This window comes from Phascolarctos cinereus, unplaced genomic scaffold (genome assembly GCF_003287225.1).
Source record: "Phascolarctos cinereus isolate Bilbo 61053 unplaced genomic scaffold, phaCin_HiC Scaffold_4;HRSCAF=312, whole genome shotgun sequence".
NCBI lineage: Eukaryota > Metazoa > Chordata > Mammalia > Diprotodontia > Phascolarctidae > Phascolarctos > Phascolarctos cinereus.
The window spans coordinates 268,599,489-268,627,449 of NW_027555847.1; the positions used below are offsets into that span (position 1 = coordinate 268,599,489).

General features: G+C 37.3%; 1 protein-coding gene across 5 annotated transcripts in view; it reads right to left on the reverse strand.

The window, feature by feature from the left end:
• Positions 1 to 27,961, reverse strand: part of PTPN3 (protein tyrosine phosphatase non-receptor type 3) — a 288,986-nt gene that overhangs the window by 139,165 nt on the left and 121,860 nt on the right. For all 5 annotated transcript variants that reach the window (XM_021004563.2, XM_021004569.2, XM_021004570.2 and 2 more), the window contains exons 3-6: positions 16,483 to 16,590; positions 16,362 to 16,404; positions 13,885 to 13,963; positions 6,870 to 6,914 (exon numbers count right to left, since the gene is read on the reverse strand). In XM_021004563.2, coding sequence (XP_020860222.1) covers positions 6,870 to 6,914; positions 13,885 to 13,963; positions 16,362 to 16,404; positions 16,483 to 16,590 — 275 coding nt within the window. The remainder of the gene's footprint in view (positions 1 to 6,869; positions 6,915 to 13,884; positions 13,964 to 16,361; positions 16,405 to 16,482; positions 16,591 to 27,961) is intronic.

Below are 27,961 nucleotides of genomic sequence, written 5' to 3' on the forward strand. Positions count from 1 at the left end.
GTGAGACAGCTGCATTCGCATTACAAAGGTTAACACTCTTATTTTGGGCATTCATAGTAAGTGTCAAAGGGGCAGCTAGGTGGCATAGTGAATACAGTGCCTGGCCTGCAGTCAGGAAGACTCATCTTCCCAAGTTCAAATCTGGCCTCAGACACTTACTACCTGTGTGACCCTGGGCAAGTCACTTAACCCTGTTTGCCTCAATTTCGTCTTCTGTAAATGAGATGGAGAGGGAAATGACAAGCCAAAAAGGGGTCCTGAAGAGTCTGAAACAACTGAACAACAACAAAAAGTAAGTGTCAAATGTCAGGCTCAGAAAACAACGGTGATAAATGAACAGAATAATTTAAGATATTATTTAGGAATACTCTGAGGTTTGGGGGTTTTTTTTGAGTCTAAATCTATTATTACATCCATACAGGTAGCCCTAGGAACTGAAAGAAGTGTGATCTTCCCAGGACCTCGAAGCCAGTAGGTTTCAGAGGAAGGACCTGAAACCAGGCTCACCTGACTCCAAAGGTCAACTCTCAACCCAGCACACAAGGCCTCTTACAGTGCACATCATGTTGTGACAACATGTAAAGAACTAGGAAATTCTTTAGAGAAATATAATCTTTAAAAACAAACAAAACCCTAAATGTTATTGACTCATACCAATTTCCCTGGGAAGAAAGAAGGATGGACAGAAGGAAGGAAGGATGTGTCTGGGAAAGAAGATGACTGTAATAAGGAATTCCTGGCAACACAATAACTCATGACTCCCAGATTAGTATTTCTCATCCAAGTTTCAGTCCTACTTGCCTAATTTTCTTTTTTTTATTATTTTAAAATTTATTATTTATTTTAAACATTCTTTTCTTCTTAAATTTTGAGTTCCAAATTCTCTCCCCCAGCCCACTGAGAATGCAAGTAATATGATATCAATTATACACGTGAAATCATGTAAAACATATTTCCATATTACAAAAAAAGCAAGAAAAATAGAGTCCTTTGGTACTATCTTACATCACTGTACTATCTTACATCACTGTACTTATCAGAATAGACACGTCTTTTACAATAGATCACCATTACAGCACTGCTGTTACTGTGAACAATGACCACCTGGTCCCTACTCACTTCACTTTACATTAGTTTGTATAGGTCTTGCCATGTTTTTCTGAAACCATCCCCCAAGTAATTTCTGAAACCACAAGAATATTCCATCCCAATCATGTGCCACAACTTACTCAGCCATTTCCCAATTAATGAGAAGCCCCTTGATTTCCAATTCTTTGCCACAACAATAAGAACTGCAATCAGTATTTTTGTACATGTACGCCCTTTTCTTTTTTCTTTGATCTCTTTGGGATACAGACTTAGTAATAGTATTGCTGGGTCAAAAGGTATGCATTGTTTTATAGCCCTTAGGGCATACATAGTTCCAAACTGTTTTCCAGAACAGTTGGACCAGTTCACAACTCCACCAACAGTTCATTAGTACGCCTATTTCTCACCTATTTCTCCCTCATCTCCTCCAGCATTTACCATTTCTGATAGGTGTGAGGTGGTACCTCTGAGATGTTTTAATTTGCATTTCTCTAATCAATAATGAATTAGAGCATTTTCTCATATGACTACAGATAGCTTTGATTTCTTTTTCTGAAAACTGCCTGGTTCTTTGACCATTTATCAATTGGAGAATAGCTCTAATTTTTATAAATTTGACTCAGTTCTATACTTATATCTTTGAGAAATGAGTTTTTTATCAGACAAGCTTGCTGCAAAAACCTTGATATTATTTCATTGTCTATGGTACATTTTAGCAAAATTTAATTTCCCTGATAATTCCTTTCAATTAGATCCATTTTTGCTTTTGCTTTTTGTCTGAGATCATGAATGCTATCCCCACCTTTGTTTACTTCAGCTGAAGTATAATAGATTCTGCTCCAGCCATTTATTTTAACCCTGTGTGTGTCTTTCTGTTTCAAGTGTTGTTGGATTCTGGTTTCTAATCCATTCTGCTATCTCTTTCCAATTTATGGGTGAACTAAACCCATTCACATTAACAGTTACGATTTGCGTATCTCCCTCCAACCCATTATCTTGTTCCTTCCTCTCTACCCTGTCCCTCCTCAAAAGTGTATTTTGCTTCTAATCACTGCCTCCCTTAATCAGACCTCTCCTTATCATCCCGTACCCCTTATCTCTTTGCCTAATTTTAAACTTCCACAAGGGTAGACAGTCCATCAGCAGCTCCAACTTGACAAACCTCAAATTAAGCCTCTATTCTCTCCTCTAAACTCCCTTCAACTCTAAATCTGTTATCCTTTTATTCTTTCCATGAATGTTGCTTTCCACCACAATTGCTCCTTTCTGGTTTTCTGATCTGTCACTTAGACCACCATTCTCTCAATTACCCAGGATCAAAACCACAGATAGCAGAATACAGATGAAAGTCTTTAATGCTTCTCTTAGCTGTTAGTATTCTCCTGGTCCTTCAAAAATAATTTGCATTTATGCACTTTGTACATTTTGTCAGATGGTTGGTCAGCAAGTATTAATTAAGTACCAGCTGCATGCCAGGCACTGCTAAGCACTGAGGATACAAAGAAAGGCAAAGCCATCCTGTGCCTTCATTCTAATGGAGGAGATAATACCTGAGCCGGGTCCTGAAGGAAGCCAGAGCATTCTAAGTACTGAACTCATAAAGGTGAGAAATGAAGTATCTTGCTCAAGGAACTACAAGTAGACTAATGGAGTTTTGGTAGGGTTCAGAGAGCAGAATAAGGTATAAAAAGACTGGAAATGTAGGAAGGGGCCAGGTTATGAAGAGCTTTAAATGCCAGAGGAGTTTATACTTGATCTGGAAGGTAGATGGGAGTCAGTGGAGATCCTTGAGCAGGGAGAGTAACATGGTCACCTGGGCAGCTGCATGGGCACGTATTGTAGCGTGGAGAGATTTGTGGCTAGAATATCAGCTACAAGTCTACTGCAACAGTGCATGCGAAAAGTTATAAGGAGCTATATTATAATTGTGGCTGTGTGAGTGGAGATAAAGGACATATACGAGAGATTATTACCATTAAAGGCAATCATTTGGCATAAGAGAGGGTTGTGGGCAGCACTTGATGTGAAGATCTGAACAACAACTGTGGTAGTGTGATAAGAATTAAAGAGGAAAGAAAAAAAGGATGCTATACAACAGCTAAGGACCCAATTGGAAGGAGATTATGTTAATTTAAGAGTAGGCCCAACTCACTTTTTTTTTTTGGCTTTTCGGTGAGGCAATCAGGGTTAAGTGACTTGCCCAGGGTCCCATGGCTAGTTAAGTGTTGTGTCTGAGGCCAGATTTGAACTCAGGTCCTCCTGACTCCAAGGCCAGAGCTCTATCCACTGCATCACCTAGTTGCCCCTCCAATTGTCACTTTTTTGTGACTTATTCTACTAACATTTGCCAGCTCAGAAGCAGAAACCAAAATAAATAAATAAACAAACGAATGAATGAATGAATGAATGAATGAATCAATGAATAAGTAAAATAAAATAAAATAAAATAAAATAAAATAAAATAAAATAAAATAAAATAAAAAGGTGAGGGAAGGGAGAGAGTCAGCAGTTAGGTGGTACAGTTGATAAAGCTCTGGCCTGAAGTCAGGAAGATGAATCTTCCTGAGTTCAAATCCAGCCTCAGACACTTACTAGCTATGTGACCCTGGGTAAGTCACTTAACCCAGTTTGCCTCAGTTTCCTCCTCTGTAAAATGAGCTGGAGAAGGAAATGGCAAACCCCTCCAGTATCTTTGCCAAGACTACCCCAAATGGGGTCAGATACAACTGAAAAAATGACTCAACACCACCAAAAAGGGGAATGGTAGAGGGGTGACCCCGAGCTGATGGTTAGTGGAGCACAAATTCAGGATAAGGAAGAAAAGGATTCAAGAGTGGAGGACAGGCACAATTGAAATGGTCAAGACTAAAGAGATGAAATTGAGGCCAGAGAAGGAGTTATAGGCTGCAAGAACAGAGAGTGGAGAGACTGACGACTGAAGTGAGGATGGGTATAGGAGGAATGAAGCAGCTGGAGGATGGAAGGATGTAAAATCAGGGAGACACAACTGTTTTGGATGAAGATAAGGTATAAGTTAAGCTGAGGGAGAGAGGAGAAAGAGGTCACAAGAGTTGGGAAAGATATTTAAAGGGATATCAGTGTGAAATGTTAAAGCAACCAAAACTACGTATTGCCATCTCACCTTTTGCCACTAGCTCCTTCCCACGTGATAACATCCTTCCTACTCACTATCTTCTTGACTCTTTACCACCGCCATCATTCTACTCAAATGGTTCTTCCTTCCAAAGGTCATGCATGACATACTAAACAGTCAAGTTAATAAATATTTATTAAATGTCTACTAGGCACTGTGCTAAGTTCTGGCTTTTTTGAGATCGTCTCCTCCTCCTTGGTTTTCTCTTCATATAATCTAACACCATCACCATGTCCCCCTACTCAATACTCTGTTGTCCATGGGTCTGGGCCTCTAGTTCATGCTCCTCCCAGCCCCTTATGGAGGATGTTCTTCAAGGGACCATCCTCAGCCCTCTTCTCTTTTCATATTCTCTCACTTGGCAATCTCACTGCTCCCAAAGCTTCAATTACCACCTCTAAAGCAAGTAACTCTGAAATCCATTTCAATAACCCTGACCTCTCTTTGTACTTTTACAACTCCACCTCCAGCTAACTATAAGGCATTTCCACCCAAACATCTCACAACCAAACTTTAAACTCAGCCAAGTCCAAAAACTGAGCTTATCCTCTCCATAACATTATCAGATCTGATTATGTTAATGCTTCTGCTCAAAAATTTTCAGGAGCTCCTGAACGCCTTCTTAGTAGAGTTCAAATACTTTGCCTAACGCTCAAAACCCTCCCTGAACTGGTACTACTTGACTTCTCCATTCTCAGCAACCATTACTGTCCTCTGTACATTCCATGCTCCAGCCAAACTGGACTCTTTGAAGTTTGTGCTATAAAACAAAATCTCTCGACTTGACCTGTGATCAACTGGTTCCATGACCTTGTGTTATCTACTATATCCGAAAGGGTTTCCCCATCCCCTACTCTTCTGAGACTGGAATAACAGAGGCAAAGATGAGCGATGATGTAAAGAGGCTCCAAAGTTACAGAGAGCTTCTGAGAGATGACTCTGGTTTTCCCAGTAGGCATTAAATTAGTGCCTATCCTTTAAAGCCCAATTCAAACATTCCTCCTCTCCATGAAGCTTTACCTGATCCATTCCCCACGAGCGGTACAATGATTTTCCTCCAAAATCTCATGTGGCATTTTGTTGTGTTACTCTCTAATACACTGCCCCTGTAAATTATATTATAATTATCTGTATCTGTATCTTATTATTCTCCCAAATAGACTGTATGAGCAAAGGAGCAGTATCTTATCAAAACTCTTCACCTCACCATCACCTAGTAGTCCAATGTGAACACAGAAAAGGCTTAATAAATCATTTGTTGAATGAATAGTAATACCATGTTCCTGGTCACCCAGGTTTTCAACTTACTGAATCTTCCCTCACCCTCCATATCAAACCAGTTTCCATGTCCTGTTAATTTTACCTGTTATACGTGTCTTGCTTTCTACTTCTACTGCCACGTCCCTTGTTCATGTCCTATCACCTCTTACACACACCACAATAATAGCTTTATAAAAATTAGTCTACCACTGCTGAAATAATCTTGTTAATGCAGAGGTATGACCACAGTACTCCTCTGCTCAAAGACACTTAATGGCTCCTCATTACCTAGAAGATAAAATACAAACTCCTTGACCTTAAATTAAAAACTCTTCACAATCTGGTTCCAACATCCCTTTCCATACTTCTTACACCAGAACACCCTTAACTCACGGAGGGTAGGGAGCGTTTCATTTTGTACTTGTGTGTTTGCTTCCTAGTATCTATCCTATTGCCTGGCACATAGTAAGCCCTTAGTTCATATTGCTTAATTACTCTTTTACATATAAGTATTCCCAGCGCTGAGCCTTGCACACAGTAGGGGCTTAACAGATGTTTATTCAATTGAAGGACAGCACATTCTATTTATCTGCTTCCTCTTTGCAGAAAACTTTTTCTTTTTCCCCCTGCAAACACAAAGCATCCTATGTGAGATGAACCTTATAAGCAAGTGAAACTCAACTATCAGGCATTGACAGTCAGAAATCAGACAAGATAACACTATATAACCTCTGCTATTTCCCCTCAAAAGAATAGTCAAACACAGAACTAGGGGATGGAGGAGGGAACTCAGAGGGAACAATTAAGATGTCTACTTTTCTCAACTCCTTTCACTTTGCCATACCTACTTTCTCAGTGTTTTCTCATTAGGTCTCTATTTATTCTCTTCCTTAAAAGTATTTCCCAAAGGTACTCTGGGTCTCCTTCCAAAAGCTTCTTAAGTTTTTATCCCAAAGATCAGAATACGACTGGCTGTAAAGCCCCAATCACTCTAAATTGTTTAGAGGCTGCCCTTAACCAAACTCTGCTTTTATTAGCAGGACCTATGACCAGCACGCAGTGAGCCAAACGCTTACTGAAGAAGTGATTTTGATAATGTCTGAAAAGGACTTAGAAGTCTAGACAGAATATCAAGGTTTAGAATTCCCATAGTTGCTATAACTGCAACTTTTAAGACGCATCATGTCTACATAGAGCAGCATTCCAAACACAAGATGAACTCTAGCAGAAGACAAAAAATACAATATGACTTCAGGAAGATTTCTTTGAATGAAGGTTCTGCATTAGGTGAAACAACTATGGGAAAGCTATTCTTTTCAGTCTCTGGTGATTTAAAGGGAGGAAAAAAAGAGAAAATTTTCATTACCTTCCTTCACAAATATCCATCTTCAGTTGCAAGAAGTATAAGTGCCTATAAAGCAAATTTAAAAGTAATATTTAAATTAAAATAAGCAACAGAGACGATAACTGTAGAAATATTTTTCTAATGATATGAAAGCATCCTTGTGTATGTTTGTGAATTTTACACAACCATCCTTAAGACTACTAACACTCTTATCTTAAAGCCACCTTTTTTGAAATACTCTTTCTAGTTGACCATTTTCCTCTTCACTCTTCTTATTTCTTGTTATATCCTTTCTTTCAACTCTTTAAGCCTTTGAGAAATGGAATGGCTGGTGGATGGTTACCACATGGATGAGGACCTTTTCAATAATGTTTACCACTGCCTTTCCCATGTGAACACTCCCTTTCTTTCCACTTTTATTTGTTCATTCTTTATCTTTTTTTAAAAAAACAATGGAAGCATTATTTATCGTATGACAATTAAAGAGTGGTAAGGGATGAACTTCAGCAGTCATTTAGTCCAATCTATGCACCTGAAAAAAAAAATACTAAACTACATTTAAGAAATGGTGACCCAGCCTTCGTATGAAGATTTCCAAAGGGAACTCCTCACGTCCTGGAACCCCATTCTACTTTGAGATAGCTCTAATGTTTAGGAAGTTTATTTCCTTATCTTTAACCTAACTTCCCCTCTTTGAAGCTTTAATCCATTGGCTGTCATTCTGCCTGCTGGGGCCAAAGCAGAATAAGCTTAATCTTTCTTCCATGTGCTAGCCCTTCAAATACTTAAATTCAGCTATCATGACCCAGCCACTAAGACTTCATGAAGCTAAACATTTCCCAGTTTTTTAAACTGATTTTTATACATCATGAACCCAAGCTCCGCTTTGCATCCTTGTTGTTCTCCTCTAAATGGTCTCCAACTTACCAATCTGTCCAAAAATATCAGGTCCAAAATGGAACACAATACTCTAGATGTGGTCTGACCAGGGCAGAGTGCAGGAGAATTATCACCTCCTTATTCCCGGAAACTATGCCAACTCAGATCATATTAGTTTTGTTTTTTGTTTGGTTTTTTTTGGCTGCCCTCTATAATTCTGTTGATTCCTACTGAAATTTCAAGTTCTTTAAAACTTCCCAGATCTTTTTCGGATGAACAACCAACTAGCCCCATCTATCCAGTCTTGTTCTTGTGAAGCTGATCTTTTGATCCCAAGTATAAGGACTATGTTAATCCTCATCTATATTCATTTTATTCAATTTGGCCCAATGTTCCAGAGTGTCCAGATCTATTTGAATCCTGACTCTGGCTCTCAATGTATTAGCTTGCCCTCCCAGCAATGTGTCATCTGAAAATTTAATAAGTATGCCATCTATGAAATCTGCTATAAACCTAATTATTCACTTTAAGACTCTTTTAACCAAACTTCTAACAGAATCCACTGACGGCATGTTTGCTTTCTCCATCATTATGATTAAAAATCAATTCACATGTCGATGAGCCAAGCAATTACTTTTTTTGAAAGTTAACCACTTGACCAAAAACCATACTAAACTATATTTAATATTACCATACTAGAGCCAAGAGCAAGGTGCTCATACAAAAGGTATTTCCTGGAGAGGCAGGGTTGCCTCTTGTTCCCTCTCAGGCAGCTAAAATTTTCATTATAGAGAGGGGAAGTTCTCTGCAGAATCATACCTGGGCACACTATACCCGCTAAAAATGTCAACAATCAAATGACCTATAAAAGTAAGCATTCTGGAGAAGCAGCATGCCACCATGGATAAAGGGGCAAATCTTTTGAGTCTGGAAGACCAGGGCTCAAGTTTTGTCTCAGATATATATCAGCTATATAGCCCAGTGCAAATCACTAAAGTTCTTGATGTTCTCAGGCATTTCTCTAAAACTATAAATTACAGATCAGTTGGTCATCTGAGATTTACATTAGTATAGGAAGATTCCAAACCAGGGAATTCTTTACATTGGTGAGATCACTAGTCCCAACAACAATAAATATTTATATTCTGACATGTCCCCTGTATGAATGAGCTGAATAAGTAAAGGTGACTAGGGTGTGAAGCAAACTCAACTTAGCCCAGGCATTCTTTCATACCCAGTTACAGTTTTTTGTCCACTGCTGACAGCACACATTCAATAAAGCAGGACAATACATGGATATGTATGCAGTCTGTCTAGAGGATGGCATCTAATACATTCATGTATCTTAGCTAATTGATCTCACAACAGATTTTATCTCTGTGGACTAGAAAACAAATTATCTCTTCCAATAATGGCACTCTAAATAATCAGGATGAACTGCACATTGACTCATCTATATTAGTCAACCAATTGCCTTAGATAGTAGGCACAAAATTTAAAAAATAAAACATCAGTGAATACTGAAAGAGATGTATGATCATACAATAAACGAATTACAGTTGCAAGGCACTCAGAGGCCACCTAGACCAATTTCCTCATCTGACAAATGAGGGAATAGAAGCCCAGGGTCATATACAACTAGAAAGTGCTGGAGGCAGGATGTAAACCAAGTTCTTCCTAACTCTAAGTATGTCAAACCAGCTACCTTTACTCCTTATTCTGTAGATAGAACTTTTTAATTATCTGTAAGCAGGTCAGCTGCCAAGTATGACCGTGATAATCTTGAAAAAGGACAAAAAAAGATGCTGGAAGGGATTTACTTGTATTGTGAGAGTTGATTCTATCTCTCTTTTTTTGTAGAATCCAAAAGGAATATCGTCAGCTCCAGCATATGGCCAATATAACAAGAGACACACTTATTAAAACTGAATAGAGATGAGAGAAATGGTGGCAGAAGGGGAAAAGAAGAATTTTGGCAATTTTTTTTTAAAGCAAACTTCTTTCGTTTGATATATAAATGTACATAAATATCAGGCTGACTAAGTTCAGCTGTGCCCATCTTAACATTTAAGATCATTTCACTATATTTCATGTAAAAAAACACTAAATTCATCAACAATTTCATAGTTTTCAATTGTTACTTTTCCATCATCACCATCAATATTATTAGCATCACCATCATCCAGCCAGAATGCACCAAAGAGCTAGTATTTTTTTTTAAAAGTCATGTGGGAAACATAAGACTTCGTTGAATTATGCCCATCTAGGTTTTAGATCTGCATTCTTTCAACACAGGATCATGTGGTCATTATTATCTGGATTGCTAAGAGATGGTTTTCATTTATGGCTTTCTGTGAGTTTCCATCTTTACCCAAAGTAATAATCAAATATAATTAGACATATTGATTTTCTTCAAGGTTGGAAATAGAAAGGAAGAGGTTACAGATGAGCTAATAGTAATTTTAGAATGGAAAAATTAATTTCTGTTGGCAAATCAGGCTAACTAATATAATCTGATGAATTACTGCATGGGAATATAAATCAAAAAACTGAAAAAAAACCCTACCCTGTATCAAATCACACCCTGTCACTGACACCCCAAGAAATAGCAAATATGACCAGCCTCTGTAAGTGATAGGAGTCCAGAATGACAGGAAAACCCAAATGATGATAAAGAGACATAGAATCAAATAGATAGGCTGTCTCTGAGGAATAATAATGATTATAATGATAACAATAATAATAACTTGTACTTATATTACAGTAGAGGCAGTATACTATGCTGGAAGGAATACTGGACTCAGGGGTTAGAAAATCTCTTATTTGCCACTTGCTATCTATGTGACCATAGGAAGTAATTTAAGTTTATGGGCCTGAGTTTCTTTATTTGTAGAATGAGAGAATTAACCTCTAAGGCCCTTTCCAGCTCTACAACTATAATCCTAAGACTGAGTGTTTTACTGTTTGCAAAACATTTACATTACCTCATTTGATTCTCACAGCTATCCTGTGACACAGGTATTCTTATGGTAGCTAGGTGGCACAGTAGATAGAGCACTGGGCCTGGAATCAGGCTTCCAGACTTCAAATCTGGCCTCAGACACTGACTAGCTGTGTGATCCCGTGTAAGTCGCTTAACCCTGTTTGCCTCAGTTTCCTTTTCTGTAAAATGAGCTGGAGAAGGAAACGGCAAACCATTCCAGTATATGTGCCAAGAAAACCCCAAATGGGGTCATTAAGAGTCAAATAAACTGAAAAACAACTGAACAACAATAAACTAAAGATGCTCTTATAAGCTCTATTTTACAGATGAGCAAACCAAGGCTTAGAAAAGTTAAATGACTTAATCAATGTCACATAGCTAATAAATATATGAGCAGGATTTGAACCTAAGTCTTTTGATTCCAAGTCCAGTAGGAAACCATTTTATACAATTATGGAGTTAAACAACCCTAAATCATTGGATAAATTAGTTAAATTAGTTACATAGGGGTCCTAGAATCAACTGGAAGGACATTAATAATGACGATGAGGACAACAATGATGATGATGATAGTAATAACAACAGTAATAATGGCTGGAATTTACATAGCACTTTAAGGTTTGCAAGGCATTTGATCCTCACAACAACCCTGTGATGTAGGTGCAATTATTATCCCCACTTTACAGATGAGGAAACTGAAGCAGACAGCGATTAAATGACTTGCCCATGGTCACACACCTTTTAAGTGTTAAAACTTGGATTTGAACTTAAATCTTAGGCCTACCGCTCTACCTACTATAACATCTAGCTGCTTCTTAGGTTTTTTTTTGAAATTTAGGGTTCAGTAGAGAAACTTGAAGGAAGTCTTTAGAACATCTTATTTTTTAAATGAAACATGAAACACTAGCTCTTTTTAAAGGTGCTCTATCCAAACTGTATATTTCAAAAAATGTCATTCATGTTTTTCTGTCTGACTCTGCTTTTAAAAAAAAAGCAAAAAAAAAGAAAAGAATCCGCCTGTTTAGTTATACCTGTCCCCAGTTTTGCTTGACCATGCATTCCAACAGAACCAATTCCTCAAAAGTCAGTAACTCATCTGACAAGCCAGTGTATTAGGCTGACATCAACAAGATAACATGGAACCCGTAATAAACTCAAGATGTGCACTGAAAGGTCAACTGTAAGGAAGACTTGGTCTGGCAGCAGTTGATGTGGAAAGAGATCTGGGGAATTTGGTTGACCAGAAGTTTAATTTATGTACCAACTGTATAATGTGGTTACTTAAAATGCTAATACAATCTTAGCCTGCATGAATAATGTACAGATGACAGGGATGGCCCCACTGTGCCCTGGACTGGTCAGACCACACTGCAAGTACTATGGACAGTTCTGAGCAACATATTTTAGGAAGGAGAGTGAAAAACTGAAATGTGTTCCAAAGGGGCCAGTTATGATGGAAAGAGGTCTAGAAACTACTGCCTAATAGGGCATGATTGAGGTAAATAAGCATGTTTGGCTTAGAAAAGGCTGAGAGGAGAGACAACAGACAATATTTGAAGGGCTGTAAGGAAGAGGGAGTAAATGTATTCTGTATTGTTCTAGGAGGCTGGATAAAAGCCAATGGATTGAAATTACAAAGAAGTTTAATGTAATGAAGAATTTTCTAATGAACAGAACTTCCCCAAAGTAGAACAGGTTATTCCAGGGAGTAGTTACCTAAGGCTCAGTTTCCTCATCTGTAAATTGAGAAGGTAGAACTAGGTGATCCCCAATATCCCTTTACCTCTAAGTACTACAATCTCGTGAGGAATTTTAGTAGAGGATAGAATTCTATGTAACGAGGATTATGAAAAAGAGATTCCTCACTCAGGGGGAGGATGAAGTAAATGATTTCTGAGGTCCCTTCTCCATCAAAATTCTTCCAGCCTATGACCCCACAATCCACCATATACAACTACAGAACTATTAGCCATGAGACCCATGTCTCTGTTTTGAGTAGTAATTCAATTTGGCATTCGGGTCACACATCTAGTCACTCATTCTCATTCACAAAGCCAACAAATTCCAAGACTCACTCCTGTTATGAGGCCGTAACATTAAAATCAGTGAAATAACTGAGAGTCGGCTACGCTGTCAACCTAGCTGCCAGGCTGGGCATTCCTGCATGCACAAATGAGGAAAATGGTTCCAAACCAGCCTATTCCATATTGCTCCGCAATGAGTTCAGCACAATATCTGGCTATCTTGAATTTAAAGGACTGCAACCCCAATTTTAAGGTGTCTGCTTTAATAGGTGTCCTTAGATATGGCTATGATTTCAACGGTCTATATGATAACCCTGTATGACCAAGGAATCTGCCAGTTCACCACAATGCAAGAGATACTTTCTGGAAGGAAAATCAATCAGCTGATGACAAAATCAGACAACATATAGAGAGGGAGCAGGTGAGGGAGAGAGGAGTTGTAGTTGAATTTTTAATATACCGTTATCAATTAATTCTTGTCTTTCAAGCATATTCCCTTCCCCATCTCAAACAACTCCCATCAGAAAAGTCCATCTAAATTCTCAAATAAATTGCCAAAACAAAATAAGAAAACAAAGAGATGGAACTGCTTTGAGAAAGGCAATGGAAGTTGGCCACCTCCTCTTTTTTTGTATGTTGATGAACTACAGAGAAGCTGGTCATTAACTCAACTTCATCTGATTGTAGCAAAGCATTCATTGTAACAAAAATTCTACTACAACAAAACAATCAGTATGTCCCACGGAGTTCATCATAATGGGATACAATACATATCTAATAATATGAATGTAATATGCATATAATCTGTGTGATTTATAATATACATATAATGGAGAGGTAGAAATTTACCTTATTTTCAGATTTTGGTAAATCTTAGATTAATTTGCATTCTATGGGCACATACTTGAGGAAACTGACTGGGTAGGCTCGGAATTTAAAACTAACCATTTATAAGTCACAAAATGGACAATCCATATAAAGGTAAGAGAGTCACCAATTTTATATGATTTAAAATATGTTAACCTGACATGTCCATCTGGATAATAACTGTTGGTCCCACAGCATTTACATTTTGTTTTGTAGTACTAAAAAGAGCACTAGTATATTGCTAATTTTTACATATTGCACAGAAAACATAAAAATACATTACCTTGTCTGTTCTTGCTGCAACGTGTTGGGATCAGGTATAAAAAATCTTACTCGAAAATTCAGGGTACAGGGGAAAGGTCCTACAACATTTTTCAAAAAGAAATTACATTTTTCCTTTTTTAAAAATGCAAGTAAAGTTGAGATTCTTCCATAAGCAATACAAACATTTGTCATACTACATTGCTTGGTTCCTTCCACACTCACAAATGGGTTTGTTTCAAATGCTAAGTGCATACACTGAATGTAATTTTTAAAAGCTTGAGGCAACAATACATAGGCTGGTAAAGTGTTTCTACAAGATATTCACTGATGGCCCCTTAAATAAATAATGTGGATCTGTGTCCAAACAGCTCCCTCTATTCTCTGCATCATTCAAAAAAAAAAATCCTAAACATATACTTAGCATGCAAAATTCTCACCAAGAAATATAACATTTTACCCTTATATAGCATTTCAACCTTTCCAAAGCACATTCACATACATAAATGCATTACCTCATTCATTGTTCACAATAACCCCCCCACACACACACACCACACACGAGCCAAGTGCTGTTATTTCCACTTTATATGTGAGGAAACAATTTCAGGGAGGGTGATGAGATGTGTCTGAGGCCACAGGTCATCATCATAAGCAAAGACCATGATAAAAACTTCATGATAAAAAAAGTCCATGGCTCCTTCAACTATCCTATGTGACAAACTCCACATTCATAAATATATATGTGCGTGTATGTACACTCAAACGTGTGTTTATGTACATGCACATACATACCTACACAGTAAATACCAACTTTATCAACATTATCTTATCTTCAACAGAATACATGACTTCTTTAAATCTGATATTATACATTAATATCACGTTCAATCGTACAATCTTAATACAGACCCAAAAACGCTCTGCATGGGTAAAACGAATTGGTCACATATTTTCTTTTGCTAGATAAAGTAGCAGAAAAAAATTAGCTTGCTTTACTAATATCCTGTAGTATTTTCCCTGGCTATTCAACCCTTCTGAAACCATCAACAAGTTCTTATTATGCACCCTCTATGTGCCTGGTATTCTACCCATCACCTCTTGTTTGAGGTCACCCACCAGCCCACTCAGTCTCACCTCCTCTCATCTGCTTATCTCGTCACTCATTCTCCCACCTACCCATCACCAAACTACTTATTCCTGACTTTTCACACCAATTATTCTAATCTTTTCAGTAATGGGACGTCTGAATGAACCCCTTAATCTCAAGGTTGACTATCTCTAATCTCAAGTGTACGCCTGTATGCCTCTTTATTTCTACAGACACACACAACATTTCTGGATGTTAGACATCCGTGAGTAAGCTTGTGAATACGTGTATGTGCAATTCTACAGAAAGTGAGTACTCTGCGAGTACGGCCCGTTTCATTTCTCTGCAACCTCAGCACCCAGCACAATGCCTTAGCACATGGTAGGTCTTTGATAAATACTTGTCGACTGGCTCACATACTTGGACAAATTATGTGTGGAAAGAATGTATTTATATAGTTATGAATATGTTTATTGAGTACATTTCTGCATGTATGTATATATGCATATGCTAATTAAGGGAATTTCCATGCAAGCTCTTTCATGTATCTAAAGGGAGCGTTTCTTTGTTTATCTCCATATATAGGGAGATAAACAATACATACAATCTCCATGAATATGTATGTATATAAACAGATATGTACATAACGTACACATAAATGCATTGCATATATAAGTATATATCTATACACATGTATATTTTTGTATATACACATATACTTTCATATGAGCATCCTGTTGGGAGAGGAAAAATAGTTACAATGATGATGACAATAACTCACATTTATACTGGTCTTTAAGGTCTACAAAGCACTTTACATAAATTATCAAATGATGCTCACAACATCCCTGTGAAGTAGATGCTACTATTATGTGCATTTTACAAGACCTCAGGGTCAGCTCCTAACTACAGGATTCAAACTCAGGTCTTCCTGATTCCAAGTCCAGCACTCTAGCCAATGCACAAACCTGCCAAAAAGATACTCTAGGTACTCATGTAATCATATGTGTATACCAGTATTTGTGCAGCTGGGTGGGTGAGTGCTCACTGAGATACACCTATGTTGACAAGAGTGTGTGACAGTATGAGTGTGTGGAGGGTGGGTAGGGAGAAAGAGAAGGGAGTAGTATTACCGATTTCTCACGTTGGACTAAGAAGGGTTAGTTTGGAGCTCAGTTTCCTTGTCTTCAGCTGGTTATATTCTCTTTCTTCATTTTCCTTCCCCCATCTATTTGCTAAGCTCACTCTCTCCCATGAAAACTTGGTATCATTTCCCTCTAGTACATCAGCTCAGTGACTACCCCAGATCAACAGGAATGCAAATATCATGTAAGAAACAAGCCAATTAGTATATTAAAAACATAGCATAGTAATACTAATAATACAAGGTTAACAAAAACTATACAAACCTTTGAGTTGTTTTCTGATTGGTTTACCAGATTCAAGCCATCTCTGTTGAATAAGGAAATAAAGTTTTATTCTTAAATCTTAATAAAAACATCAAAGTTATAGAAAACAGATTCTACTTACAGGAGAATCCACTGAATCTTCACCATGTTGCAAACCAAAATATTCTTTTTCTGTTATACCCAAGTGATTAAAAGCCATATCCAATAGAACTTGACCAGTATCTTGTTTCTAGAGGAAGGAATAGATTTTATAAGTGAATTTTGTAAGTGTCAAGATTTTATCCTTTGTAACATAATCAGATTTTGTGACAATCTGGAAAAACAAAGCACTTTAAAAACAATTTATTTTTTCAATGCTTTGATTGGTTTTGCTAAACTATTCCCTAACTACACCCTCTTATTTTAGTCTTTGTTAAGGGGGATAGCTCTCTGGGACGGGGACACACACACACACACACACACACACACACACACACACACACTCTCACTCAGAAATGTTGGTGATATGAAATCAAAAAAAGTCAAAATTTATTTTAAAAAACTAATTTGGCCTGTAGTGAAAAGAGAATTCTGGACTAGGAATTCATCTGCGTGACCTTGGGTAACACACCTTCCTAAGCTTAAATTTCTTCCCTCTGAAATAGGGATCACAGTACTTGTATCACCTATCTCACAGGACTGTAGTAAAGATCAAATAAAATAAAATAACCAAGCACCTGTAAAGTGCTTTGTAACTACGAAATGAAAAATACATAAAATCATCACTATTTAGACGATTAATCTACTGCATCCATATTGACTCTGCATAGCACCCAATACTTTGGGATTTTTTTTTTCAATTTGAAGAAGTCATGAAAGTTTCTGAATTTTAGAACTGGAAGAGAATTCAGAGATCATCTGTCCAACCTCCTCACTTTCAAGATAAGGAGGCAGAAGGCCAGAAAGGACAAACACAGTAAGCTACGGTTCACAAAGCTAGGAAAGAAACCCTGAGCCAGTCCTAAAAAGTTCAATCCTCTTAACTACATAGTTACCCCTTCCACATAATGGTGGTTAATGCCACGGCATCCCTGTGATCTGCAAAGTCCACATAAAATTTTTTGGGCCCTTCCTTTGTACCAGAAAAGAAGTCTGAATTATTATGGCATTAAAAGATAAAACATGTTGATGTTATAAAATACTATACATATATTTTATGCATTTCGGAGTTTCTAAACTTTTTCTGTGTTGTTTACTGGCCTTCATGTGTCATCTGCAACTTCCTCAAAACTCCCCAAAAATTCTCATTTAATTTCTTATGCCGATCCATGATACATTGAAGCTGTGATGGGAAAAGTCTTGATGTGGAAGAAATGACTGTATTGTCTACAAAGTCTGTCAGGTTTTTTCTTCATTATACGCTAAGGTCAATAGCCGATCTGCTCTTATTTCCACATTATCTAACAGGCTTGCTAGATATTCACATATTTACATGAATATATGTGTTCCAGGCTTTCTGAACTTTAGCAAATATATTAATATTTAATTAATATTAATATTAAAAATAACTTCTGCATAACATTAAGGATTCTGACTCAGTATTCACTCGGTTGTATTCTGAGGTACAATCCAACTTTATGTTTTGTTGATGACAAAATGATGATGATGACATGGCTAACATTTATACAGCACTTACCACGTGGCAGGTGCTGTGCTGTGCACTTTACAATTATCATCTCATTTAATTCTCACAACAACCCTCAAGGAAGGTGCTATTATTATCCCCATTTTACAGATGAGGAAACTGAGGCAAACAGAGGATAAGTGACTTGTCCAGAGTCATACCACTAGACTCTAGTCCAGTATTTTATTCACTGCCCCAACCTACAACTTAACACACACAAACACTCTGTAACTGCTGGAGGGATGTCAGTCTTACTCCCAAACTATTTCTATTTTATGTGATATATTCTAAATTCAAATCAAGAAGCTGAGACAGTGTCCCACCCTAGGAGCTGAGATCAAATTGAAAAGAAAGGGAAAAGGCCAAAAAAGATGAGTAGAAAATAAACAAACAAAAGAACCTAATCAAAGAAAGTTACCAAGGTAACAGGGAAGATCAAGACACAAACTCAGAAAAGGACAACAATGTCAAAACATCAATGGGCAACTCCCCCCCCAATGGGAAGTGGTCTCAAGCCCAGAAAGAACTCACAGAAAAGCTCAAAAAGGAGCTTAAAAATCATGTGAGGTAGAAGAAAAACTGAGAAAAGAAAGTGATGCAAGAGAATTATGGGGGGGAAAAAAGTCAACAGCTTGGAAAAAGAAAACAACTGCTTAAAAAGCAGAATTGGCCAGATGGAAAAGGAGATACAAAAATCCACTGAAGAAAACAACTCCTTAAAAAAATACAATTGGCCAAATAAAAAAGTACAAAAGCTAAATGAAAAAAATGACTCCTTAAAAGTTAGAACTGGACAAGCAGAAGATAATAACTATGAGACATCAAGAATCAATCAAACAAATTCAAAAGAATGAAAAAAGGGAAAAAAATGTAAAACACCTCATAGGAAAAACAACTCACCTGGGAAATACATCCAGGAGAGGCAACATCAGAATCATTAAACTATCTGAAAGCCATAATCAAAAGGAGGACCTGGAGAGCATCTTTCAAGAAATTATCAAGGAAAACTGCCCTGAGGTCCTGGAATCAGAGGGCAAAATAGGCATTTAAAGAAGTCACCCATGACCTCAGGAAAGAAACTCCAAAATAAAAATGCCAAGGAACATTATAGCCAAATTTCAGAACTATCAGGTCAAGGTGAAAAAATGCAAGTGAACAGAAAGACATAATTCCAATCTCGCGGAGCTACTATCAGGATAACACAGGATTTAGTAGCTACAACATTAAAAGATCAGAGGTCATGGAACATGATATTTTGGAAGACAAAGAAGCTAGGACTACAACCCAAGAATCATTTCCCAGTGAAATTAAGCATAATACATCCATAATACCATTCCATGGTAATTCAATGAAATAGAAGAATTTCAAGCTTTTATAAGAAGACCAGAATTAAACCAAAAATTTGATTTCCAATTTCAAGATCCAAGAACAATGTGAACATGTAAAAAGGGAAAAGAAAATATAAGGAAACTGTCTACAGCTCTACATGGGAAGATGATAATTGTAATTCTTAAAAACTGTAGTACTAACAGCACAGCTAGAAGGAATATACATAGACACAGGGTACAGGTGTAAGGCGAATTTGAGGGAGTGATATAAAAAATAATTAAGGGATGAAAAAGAGACATACATTGGATATAGAAGGAAGGGAGAGGTAGAATGGAGTAAATTATTTCATGTGAAGAGGCACGAAAGATCTATTACAAGGGAGGGGAAGATGGGAAGGTGGGCAATGAGCCTTACTCTCACCAGTATTGGCTCAAAGACGAAATAATATACACAATCAGTTGAATACAGAAATCTGTCTTACTCGACAGAGAAGATTAAGTAAAAGGGGTAGGTGGGTAAGGACTGACAGAAGGCAGAGCAGATCAGGGGATGTGATAGCTGGTTAATGAGAAGGGAAAGGGAGAAAGGAGAGGGAGGACAAACAGGAGGGAAAATAGCATGTAGGGAAATACATAGTAATCATAAATATGAATGTGAATGGGATGAATTCTTCCACAAAATGGAAGCTGATAACAAGTGGATCAAAAACCAGAACCCTACAAGATTACAAGAAACACACTAGAAGCAGAAAAATACACACAGAGTAAAGGTAGGGAGCTAGAGCAAAATCTATTATGCATAGGGCATTAAAAACCTCAAACTCAAATGTTGAAAGGCAGAAATACTGAACTTATTTTTGGATCACAATGGAATAAAAATTACATTCAGCAAAGACCAGTGGAAAGATAGATTAAAAATAAATTGGAAACTAAATAATCTAATCCTAAAGAATAAGTGGGTCAAAGAACAAATCATAGAAACAATAAATAACTTCAAAAAAGGGAATGACAACAATGAAACAACATACCAAAAGTTATGGAATGCAGCCTAAGCAGTACTTATGGGAAAATTTCTCTAATTCTTACATCAACAAAACAGAAAAAGAACAGATCAATGAATTGAGTATGCAACTAAAAAAAAACTAAAAAAAGAACAAATCAAAAAATCCCCAATTAAATTGGAAATCCTGAAAATCAAAGGTGAGATAAATATGATCAAAAATTTAAAAAAATTGAGCTAATAAACCAGTGGTTGAAGAAAACCAAATATCTAGTATCAAAAATGAAAAGAATGAAATCACCACCAATGAGGAAAAAAATTAAAGCAATCATTAGGGAATATTTTGCCCAATTACATGCCAAAATCAATGAATATTCATGAAAATATAAATTACCCAGATTAACAGATTAGGAAATAGAATGTCTAAATAAGCCCATTTTAGAAAAAGGAATTGGAGGAATTGGAGAAGCCATTAATGAACTTCCTACGAAAAAATCCCAGGGCCAATTGGGTTCACAAGTGAATTCTACTAAACATTCAAAGAACAAATAATTCCAATAAACTCTTTGGGAAAATAGGCAAAGAAGGAGGTGCTCATGCTAAATTGGGAAGAGTTAAAACAGAGAAAGAAAATTATAGACCAATTTCCCTAATATTGATGCAAAAATTTTGAACAAAATACTAGCAATTCCAGCAATATATCACAAGGATTATACACTATGACCAGAAGAGATTTATACCAGGAATGCAGGGTTGGTTCAATATTGGGAAAACTATCAACATAACTGACCATGTCAACAACAAAACCAACAGAAATCATATGAATATCTCAATAGACGCTGAAAAAGCTTTTGACAAAATACAGCATTCATTTCCTATTAAAAACACTACAGAGCATAGGAATAAAGTGAGCATTTCTTAAAATGATAAGCAGCATCTATCTAAAACCATCAGCAAGCATACTGTAATGGGGATAACCTAGAAAGAAGTCTTCCCAATAACATTAGGGGTGAAGTGAAGTTACCTATTATCACCACTATTATTCAATATAGGACTAGCAATATTTGCTATAGCAATAAGAGAAGAAAAATAAATCGAAGGAATTAGAATAGGCAATGAGGAAACAAAACTTGCAAATGATATGATGGTATACTTAAAGAACCCTAAAGAATCAACTAGAAACTATCTAAAATAATTAACAACTTTAGCTAAGTTGCAGGCTGTAAGATAAACCCACACCAATTATCAGCCCTCCTTTATATGACCAACAAAGCTCAGCAGCAAGAGACAGAAATAGAAATTCCACTTAAAATAACCGTAAAAATATAAAATACTTGGGAGTCCACCTGCCAAAACAATCCCAGGAACTATATGACCATGATTACAAAACGCTTTTCATACAAAGTCAGATTCAAACAACTGGAAAAATATCAATTGTTCACGGGTAGGCTCAGCCAATGTAGTAAACATGACAATTCTGCTTAAGCCAATTTACTTATTCAGAGCCATACCAATCAAACTACCAAAAAATTATTTGACAGAGCTAGAAAAAAATAACAACAAAATTCACCTGGAAGAACAAAAGGCCAAGAATTTCAAGGGAATTAATGGGGAAAAAATACAAAGGAAGGCAGACTAGCAATACCAGATCTCAATAAATCAATAATCATCAAAATTATCTGGTAGAGGCTAAGAAAGAGTGGAGGATCAGTGGAACAGGTCAAGTACACAAGACACAGTAGTAGTCAACGACCATAGTAACCTAGTATTTGATAAACCCAAAGACCCCAGGCTTTGGGATAAGAACTCACTATTTAACAAAAACTGATGGGAAAGCTGGAAAACAATAAGACACAAACCAGGGAGAGACCAACATCTCACACCGTATGCCAAGATCAGGTCAAAATGGGCTCATGATCTAGACATAAAGGGTGACATCATAAGCAAATCAGAAAAGCAAGGAATACTCTACCTGCCACATCTATGGGGAAGGGAAGAATTCATGACCAAACAAAAAACAGAGAGCATTACGAAATATAGGACAGATAATTTTGATTATATTAAAATAAAAAGCTTTTGTATAAACAAAAGCAATGCAACCACAATTAGAAGGAAAGCAGAAAGTTGGGAAAAAATCTCAATAGCAAATATGTCTGATAAAGCCCTCATTTCTCAAATATATAGAGAACTGAGTCAAATCTATAAGAGTACAAGCCATTCCCCAAGCGATAAATGGTCAAAGAATATTAACAGGAAGTTTTCACATGAAGAAATCAAAGTTATCTATAGGCATATGAAGAAGTGCTCTAAATCACTTCTGACTAGAGAAAATGCACATTAAAACAACCCTGAAGTACCACCTCACACCTATCAGATTGGCTAATACGACAAAAAAAAAAAAAGGAATAAAATAAATATTGGAGAGGGTGTGGGAAAATTGGGACACTAATGCACTGTGGTGGAGTTGTGAACTGACCCAACCATTCTGTTTTTGTTTTTGTCAGGAGGACCTGAGTTCAATGGGGGTTAAGTGACTTGCCAGGGTTACACAGCTAGTAAGCGTTATGTGTCTGAGGCCACATTTGAACTCAGGTCCTCCTGACTCCAGGGTCGGTGCTCTATCCACTGCGCCACCTAGCAGCCCCTAGACCCAACCATTCTGGACAGCAATTTGGAACTACGCCCACAGGGCAACCAAACCATGCATACCCTTTGATCCAGCAATACGACTACTGGGTCCGTATCCCAAAGAGATCATAAAAAAAAAGGAAAAGGACCTACATATGCAAAAATATTCATAGCTGCCCTTTTTGTGGTGGCAAAATATTGGAAATTAAGGGGATGCCCATCAATCGAGGAATGGCTGAACAAGTTGTGGTTTATGAATGTAATGGAATACTACCGTACAATGAGTACAATGAGGTAGATTTCAGAAAAACCTGGGAAGACTCGTACTAACTGATGCCAAGTGAAATGAGCAGAACCAGGAAAACACTGTACACAGTATTTGCAACAGCATGTGATGATCAGCTGTGAACGACTCAGCTCTTCTCAGCAATACAATCATCCAAGAGAAGTACAAAGGACTCGTGAAGAAGAATACTACCCACATCCAGATAAAGAAGTGATAGACTCCGAATGCAGATGGGAGCGCATTTTTTTCATTTTATCTTTTCATTTTTGTTCCCTTTTGATCTGTTTCTTCTTTCCCAATTGTGACTAATATGGAAATGTTCTACATGATAGCACGCGTTTAACCTGTATTAAATTGCCTACCATTTTCAGAAGAGAGGAAAGGAGGAAAGGAGAAAAATTTGGAACTCAAAATCTTGTCTAAAAAATGCAAAAAAAAATTGTAATTGGGAATAAATAAAATACTATTAAAAATATGATATCCGGGTGGGAGGCAAAATGATGTGGTAGAAAGAACACAAGTTCTGGTCCTGGAGAAGCTAGTCTGAATCTTGTTTCTGATACTTTCTACCTGTGTGAACTTGCCTCACTCACTAATAAAAGGAGGGGATCAGATCAGACCATCACTGAAGTTTCTGTTAGCCAGCAAACACTTACTAGGCACTTATGATGTGTCAGGCACTGGATACAGAGAAAATCAGTTCTAGCCTTTTAGGAGGACCTCACTTTCTAACGGAGGAAACAATATTTAAAAAAACTCCTCTATTTGCAGTTCTCTACCACCACGAAAAAGTACAATAACAATTTTGGCACATAGGGGCCTTTCTTTGTATTTTTTATTGCTTGGGGTATATTCCTATGGGTGGGATTGCTTTTCTCATATACTTCCAAATTGAAATGCAGAACAGATGGACTGCTTCACAGCAACATCAACAACTTATCCATGTATGCGTCTTATCACAGCCCTCCAAGATTGCCTATTCTCATCTCGGCCAACATGCACGTCTGGAAGGTGAAAACCCAGAGTGGATTTAATTTGCATTTATCTTACTATTGGAGATCTGGAGCATGCAATCCAGCTGTTTTGAAGGCATTACCACCAGCTCCTCAAATTGACTGCTACTCAAAATGACTGCATCCAAGCTTGATTCCTAGGACAGACTGCTGTGGTGGGGGTGCCAGACAGCCTTCCACAACTCAGCAAACCCAATAATTATGTCCACTTCTGCTGAGTAGACAGACACAGATGAAGAAATTTGGAATGCACTGTAGAGACTTTAAAATTCTATGTAAGAAAACGAAGGGCTCTGGGCATTTTTACATCTTCTTGTTTAAGACACTGACTTTGGATCAGAAAGAAAGTAAACAAATGGCCATGCCAAAGAGCCACATTTGATTTCTTGATTTAGAAAAAAAGAGAATGATGGAAATTGCAAGCCTGAGCAGGATTCACTGAATGTTCTACAACTGATAAATAAAAAGATTTTTTTTTAATTGAGGGAGAAGGAAAGAGAACCTCTTGGTGATTTTTTAAAAGAAAAAAAATTAAGGAGATCATTAGGCATGGTGTACTGGACTTGATATCAGAAGAAATAGATTAAAATCTTATCTCAGATACTTACCAGCTTTGAGCTTATAGGAAAGTCCCTTAACTTTCCACATCCTCAACTTCCTCAACTATAAAATAAGTGAAATAATATTTTAATCCCTAACTTACAGCTTAGTTATGAGGAAAGCACCTCACAAATCTAAAAGCACTATGTTTGTGTCATTATTATTGTTATCACACTATGAAAAAATAGTATAACTAATAATATTTTTTTGCGGTTATTTAGTTGTTAAAGTTGTGTCTGACTCTTCGTGACCCCAACTTGGAGTTTTCCTGGCAAAGACATTGGAGTGATTTGACATTTCCTTCTGTAGCCCATTTTACAGATGGGGAAACTGAGGCAAACAGGGTGAGGTGACTTGTCCAGGGTCATACAGCTAGAAAGTGTGTGAGGCCAGATCTCAACTCAGGAAGATGATCCAGGACCAGTGCTCTATCCACAGTGCCCCCCAGCTACCCCTAAATATATTACATATTGTGCATATAATATTAATATAATATGAATAATATAAAATTATTATAGCCACAACAAGAAAAGTGATGCCATCCTAACTTCTTTCCCCATTTCTAATAAGAGCTGCCTCCCTGATGGATCAGGAGAATGCTTTGTACATAGTCTATATATTGATTTATTAAAAATTTGACACAGAAAAATATGGCCTGAATGACAGCAAGGTCAGGCAAACCCGAACCTGGCTGAACACAAAAGAGCGCTGATTTACTGAGTACTGACAAACTGGAGGGAAGTTTAGAAAGTGGCCTTGACCTTGTCCTGTACAATGTTTTAATCAAAGACTTGTATTTGGTTCCAAGCCATACAGGCATGAGGGTATAGTAGGAGCTCATAATGCTGCCACATGCTCTACCCAGTATTTTTAAAAGGATTAAGACCTGGACCTGAAATACTATGCAAGGTCAAGCTCTCCTTTGGAGGCCAGAACCTGGCATAATGTAGGTATGGGCATGGTATCCCTTTATCCCCCCCAGAGTAAACCATCTGAGCAGTTGGCCAAATAGTTTACGAATGCCAGTGTAAATAAATGGAAGGGACAGTCAACAAGGCTAAAAAAAAAAAACCATACTGATACTGACATTAGTTTGCATATGTTCAATAAAGCAGACGAGGCTGAAATTCACTGATCCAAAATTTTCTAATTTGTATTTTAATCCAAAAGTTTACAATATTAATGCCAGGAGCGACTAGAGTCCCTTCATTCCAACCCTCTCATGTGACAGATGGGAAAAGTAAGGCCCAGAGACAGAAGTCAGTGGCAGGGCCAGGACTAGAAGATAGGCCTCCAGTTACCAATGAAGTGTTCTTTGGAAAACGGAATGAATTTGCAGTCGTGTTGGACTCTACATGATTCAATTTGGGGTTTTCTTGGCAAAGATACTGGAACAGTTTGCCATTTCCTTCTCTAGCTCATTTTATAGAGAAGGAAACTGAGGCAAAAAGGGTTAAAGGATTTACCGAGGGTCACACAGCTAGTAAGTGTCTGAGACTGGATGTGAACTCGGGAAGATTAAGTCTTCCTGACTCCAGACCTGGCATTCTATCCACTGTACCACCTAGCTGCAGGGCAATATTATTCCATTTCTCTGAGCCCTAGCTTCTTCATCTGTAAAATGAGAAAGGTGGACTTGATAACCAAGTTCCCAGTTCTAAACCAATAGTCTTGATCCTTGTATTTTTTTCAGGTATACTACAGGAGTCACAGAAAGAGCTTGATAACTGGGGGAAAAAGAATGCTTTGGAGTTCAAACAGCAAGGTAGCAGGGGAGAGTTTAAAAAGAACACTTAAATATCTCTCCTTCACGGGAAAGTTGGTGTGCCAAATTTTATGAATACTCTAACCTAAAAAGAAATTTTAAGTAAATGGAAGGAGATACCTTTCTCAATGATAGCTAGACATGGAATCTGTAACCTCCTTCCCCCCAAAAGAAGAGATGGAAACTATAAATGATCATACAAAAATACGCTGCAAATCACTAATAGTAAGAGAAATGCAAATTAAGCAACTCTGATATTTTACCTCACATCATGCAATTGGCTAAGATCACAAAAAATAAGAATGATAGGTATTGTGCTGTGAGGGTATGAGAAAACGGGAACAGACGCACACTGTGAAAGGATCCAACTAATCTGGACGTGGATTTGGAATTACTCAAGAAAAGTGACTGAATATTCATACTCTTTGATCCAACAATTCCACCCTTGGCCATATGCCTCTAGGAGGTCAACCCCCCCCCCAAATATCTACACCAAAAAACTCATAACAACACTTTTTGTAGTAGCAGAGAACCGGAAACAAAACGGTGACTACAGACTGGGGAATGGCTGAACCCCCCCCCTCCACACACACACTATAGTTTGTGAATGGAATGGAATATTATTGTACAGTAAGAAATGACAATTATGAAGAATTCTGAGAAGCGAGGGAAGACACATATGAACTGATGCGATAAAAGTAAAAAGAACCAGTTGAACAATGTATAGAATTACTACAGTAATGTAAATGTCAGTAGGTAAGGAAGTCAAACTCTTGAGCAATTTTAATTATGTATTTTATACATATTGTATTATTATAGTGTTATGTTACATAATTTGTGTATTGTAAAAATGACCAATCTAAGTCTCAGAGGAAAGATAATGCAATACTTCCCTAGCCATAGCATATGTGGGACAAAATGTTGCTTAAGTTCTCAGATGAAGGTCACCATTATCAGTTATTTTTGCTTAACTTAAGCTTCTCCTTCTTTCAAGGAAAAGTTCACTGCTGGGTGATGGGTCAGGAAGGGTGCATATTTGGAAGTGACTGATGATTTTTCTTTTTTGAAAAAGCATCAATAATTTTTAAATTACAGAAAAATGACTCATGCTCCCTTGGCCTTGACTCACTCAGCAATACATATACAAGTGAATGAATGGAAAGCCATGACTAAATGAAGAAAACATTGCAGAAAATGTTGTGTTTCAAGATCACATTTGCCACATCTCCCATATTCTAGACTAGGAAGTGTTAAATAAGTAGTGATAAAGATTACTGTTTACTGGGAAAAGTTCTTATCCATAGTAAGTAAACAGTA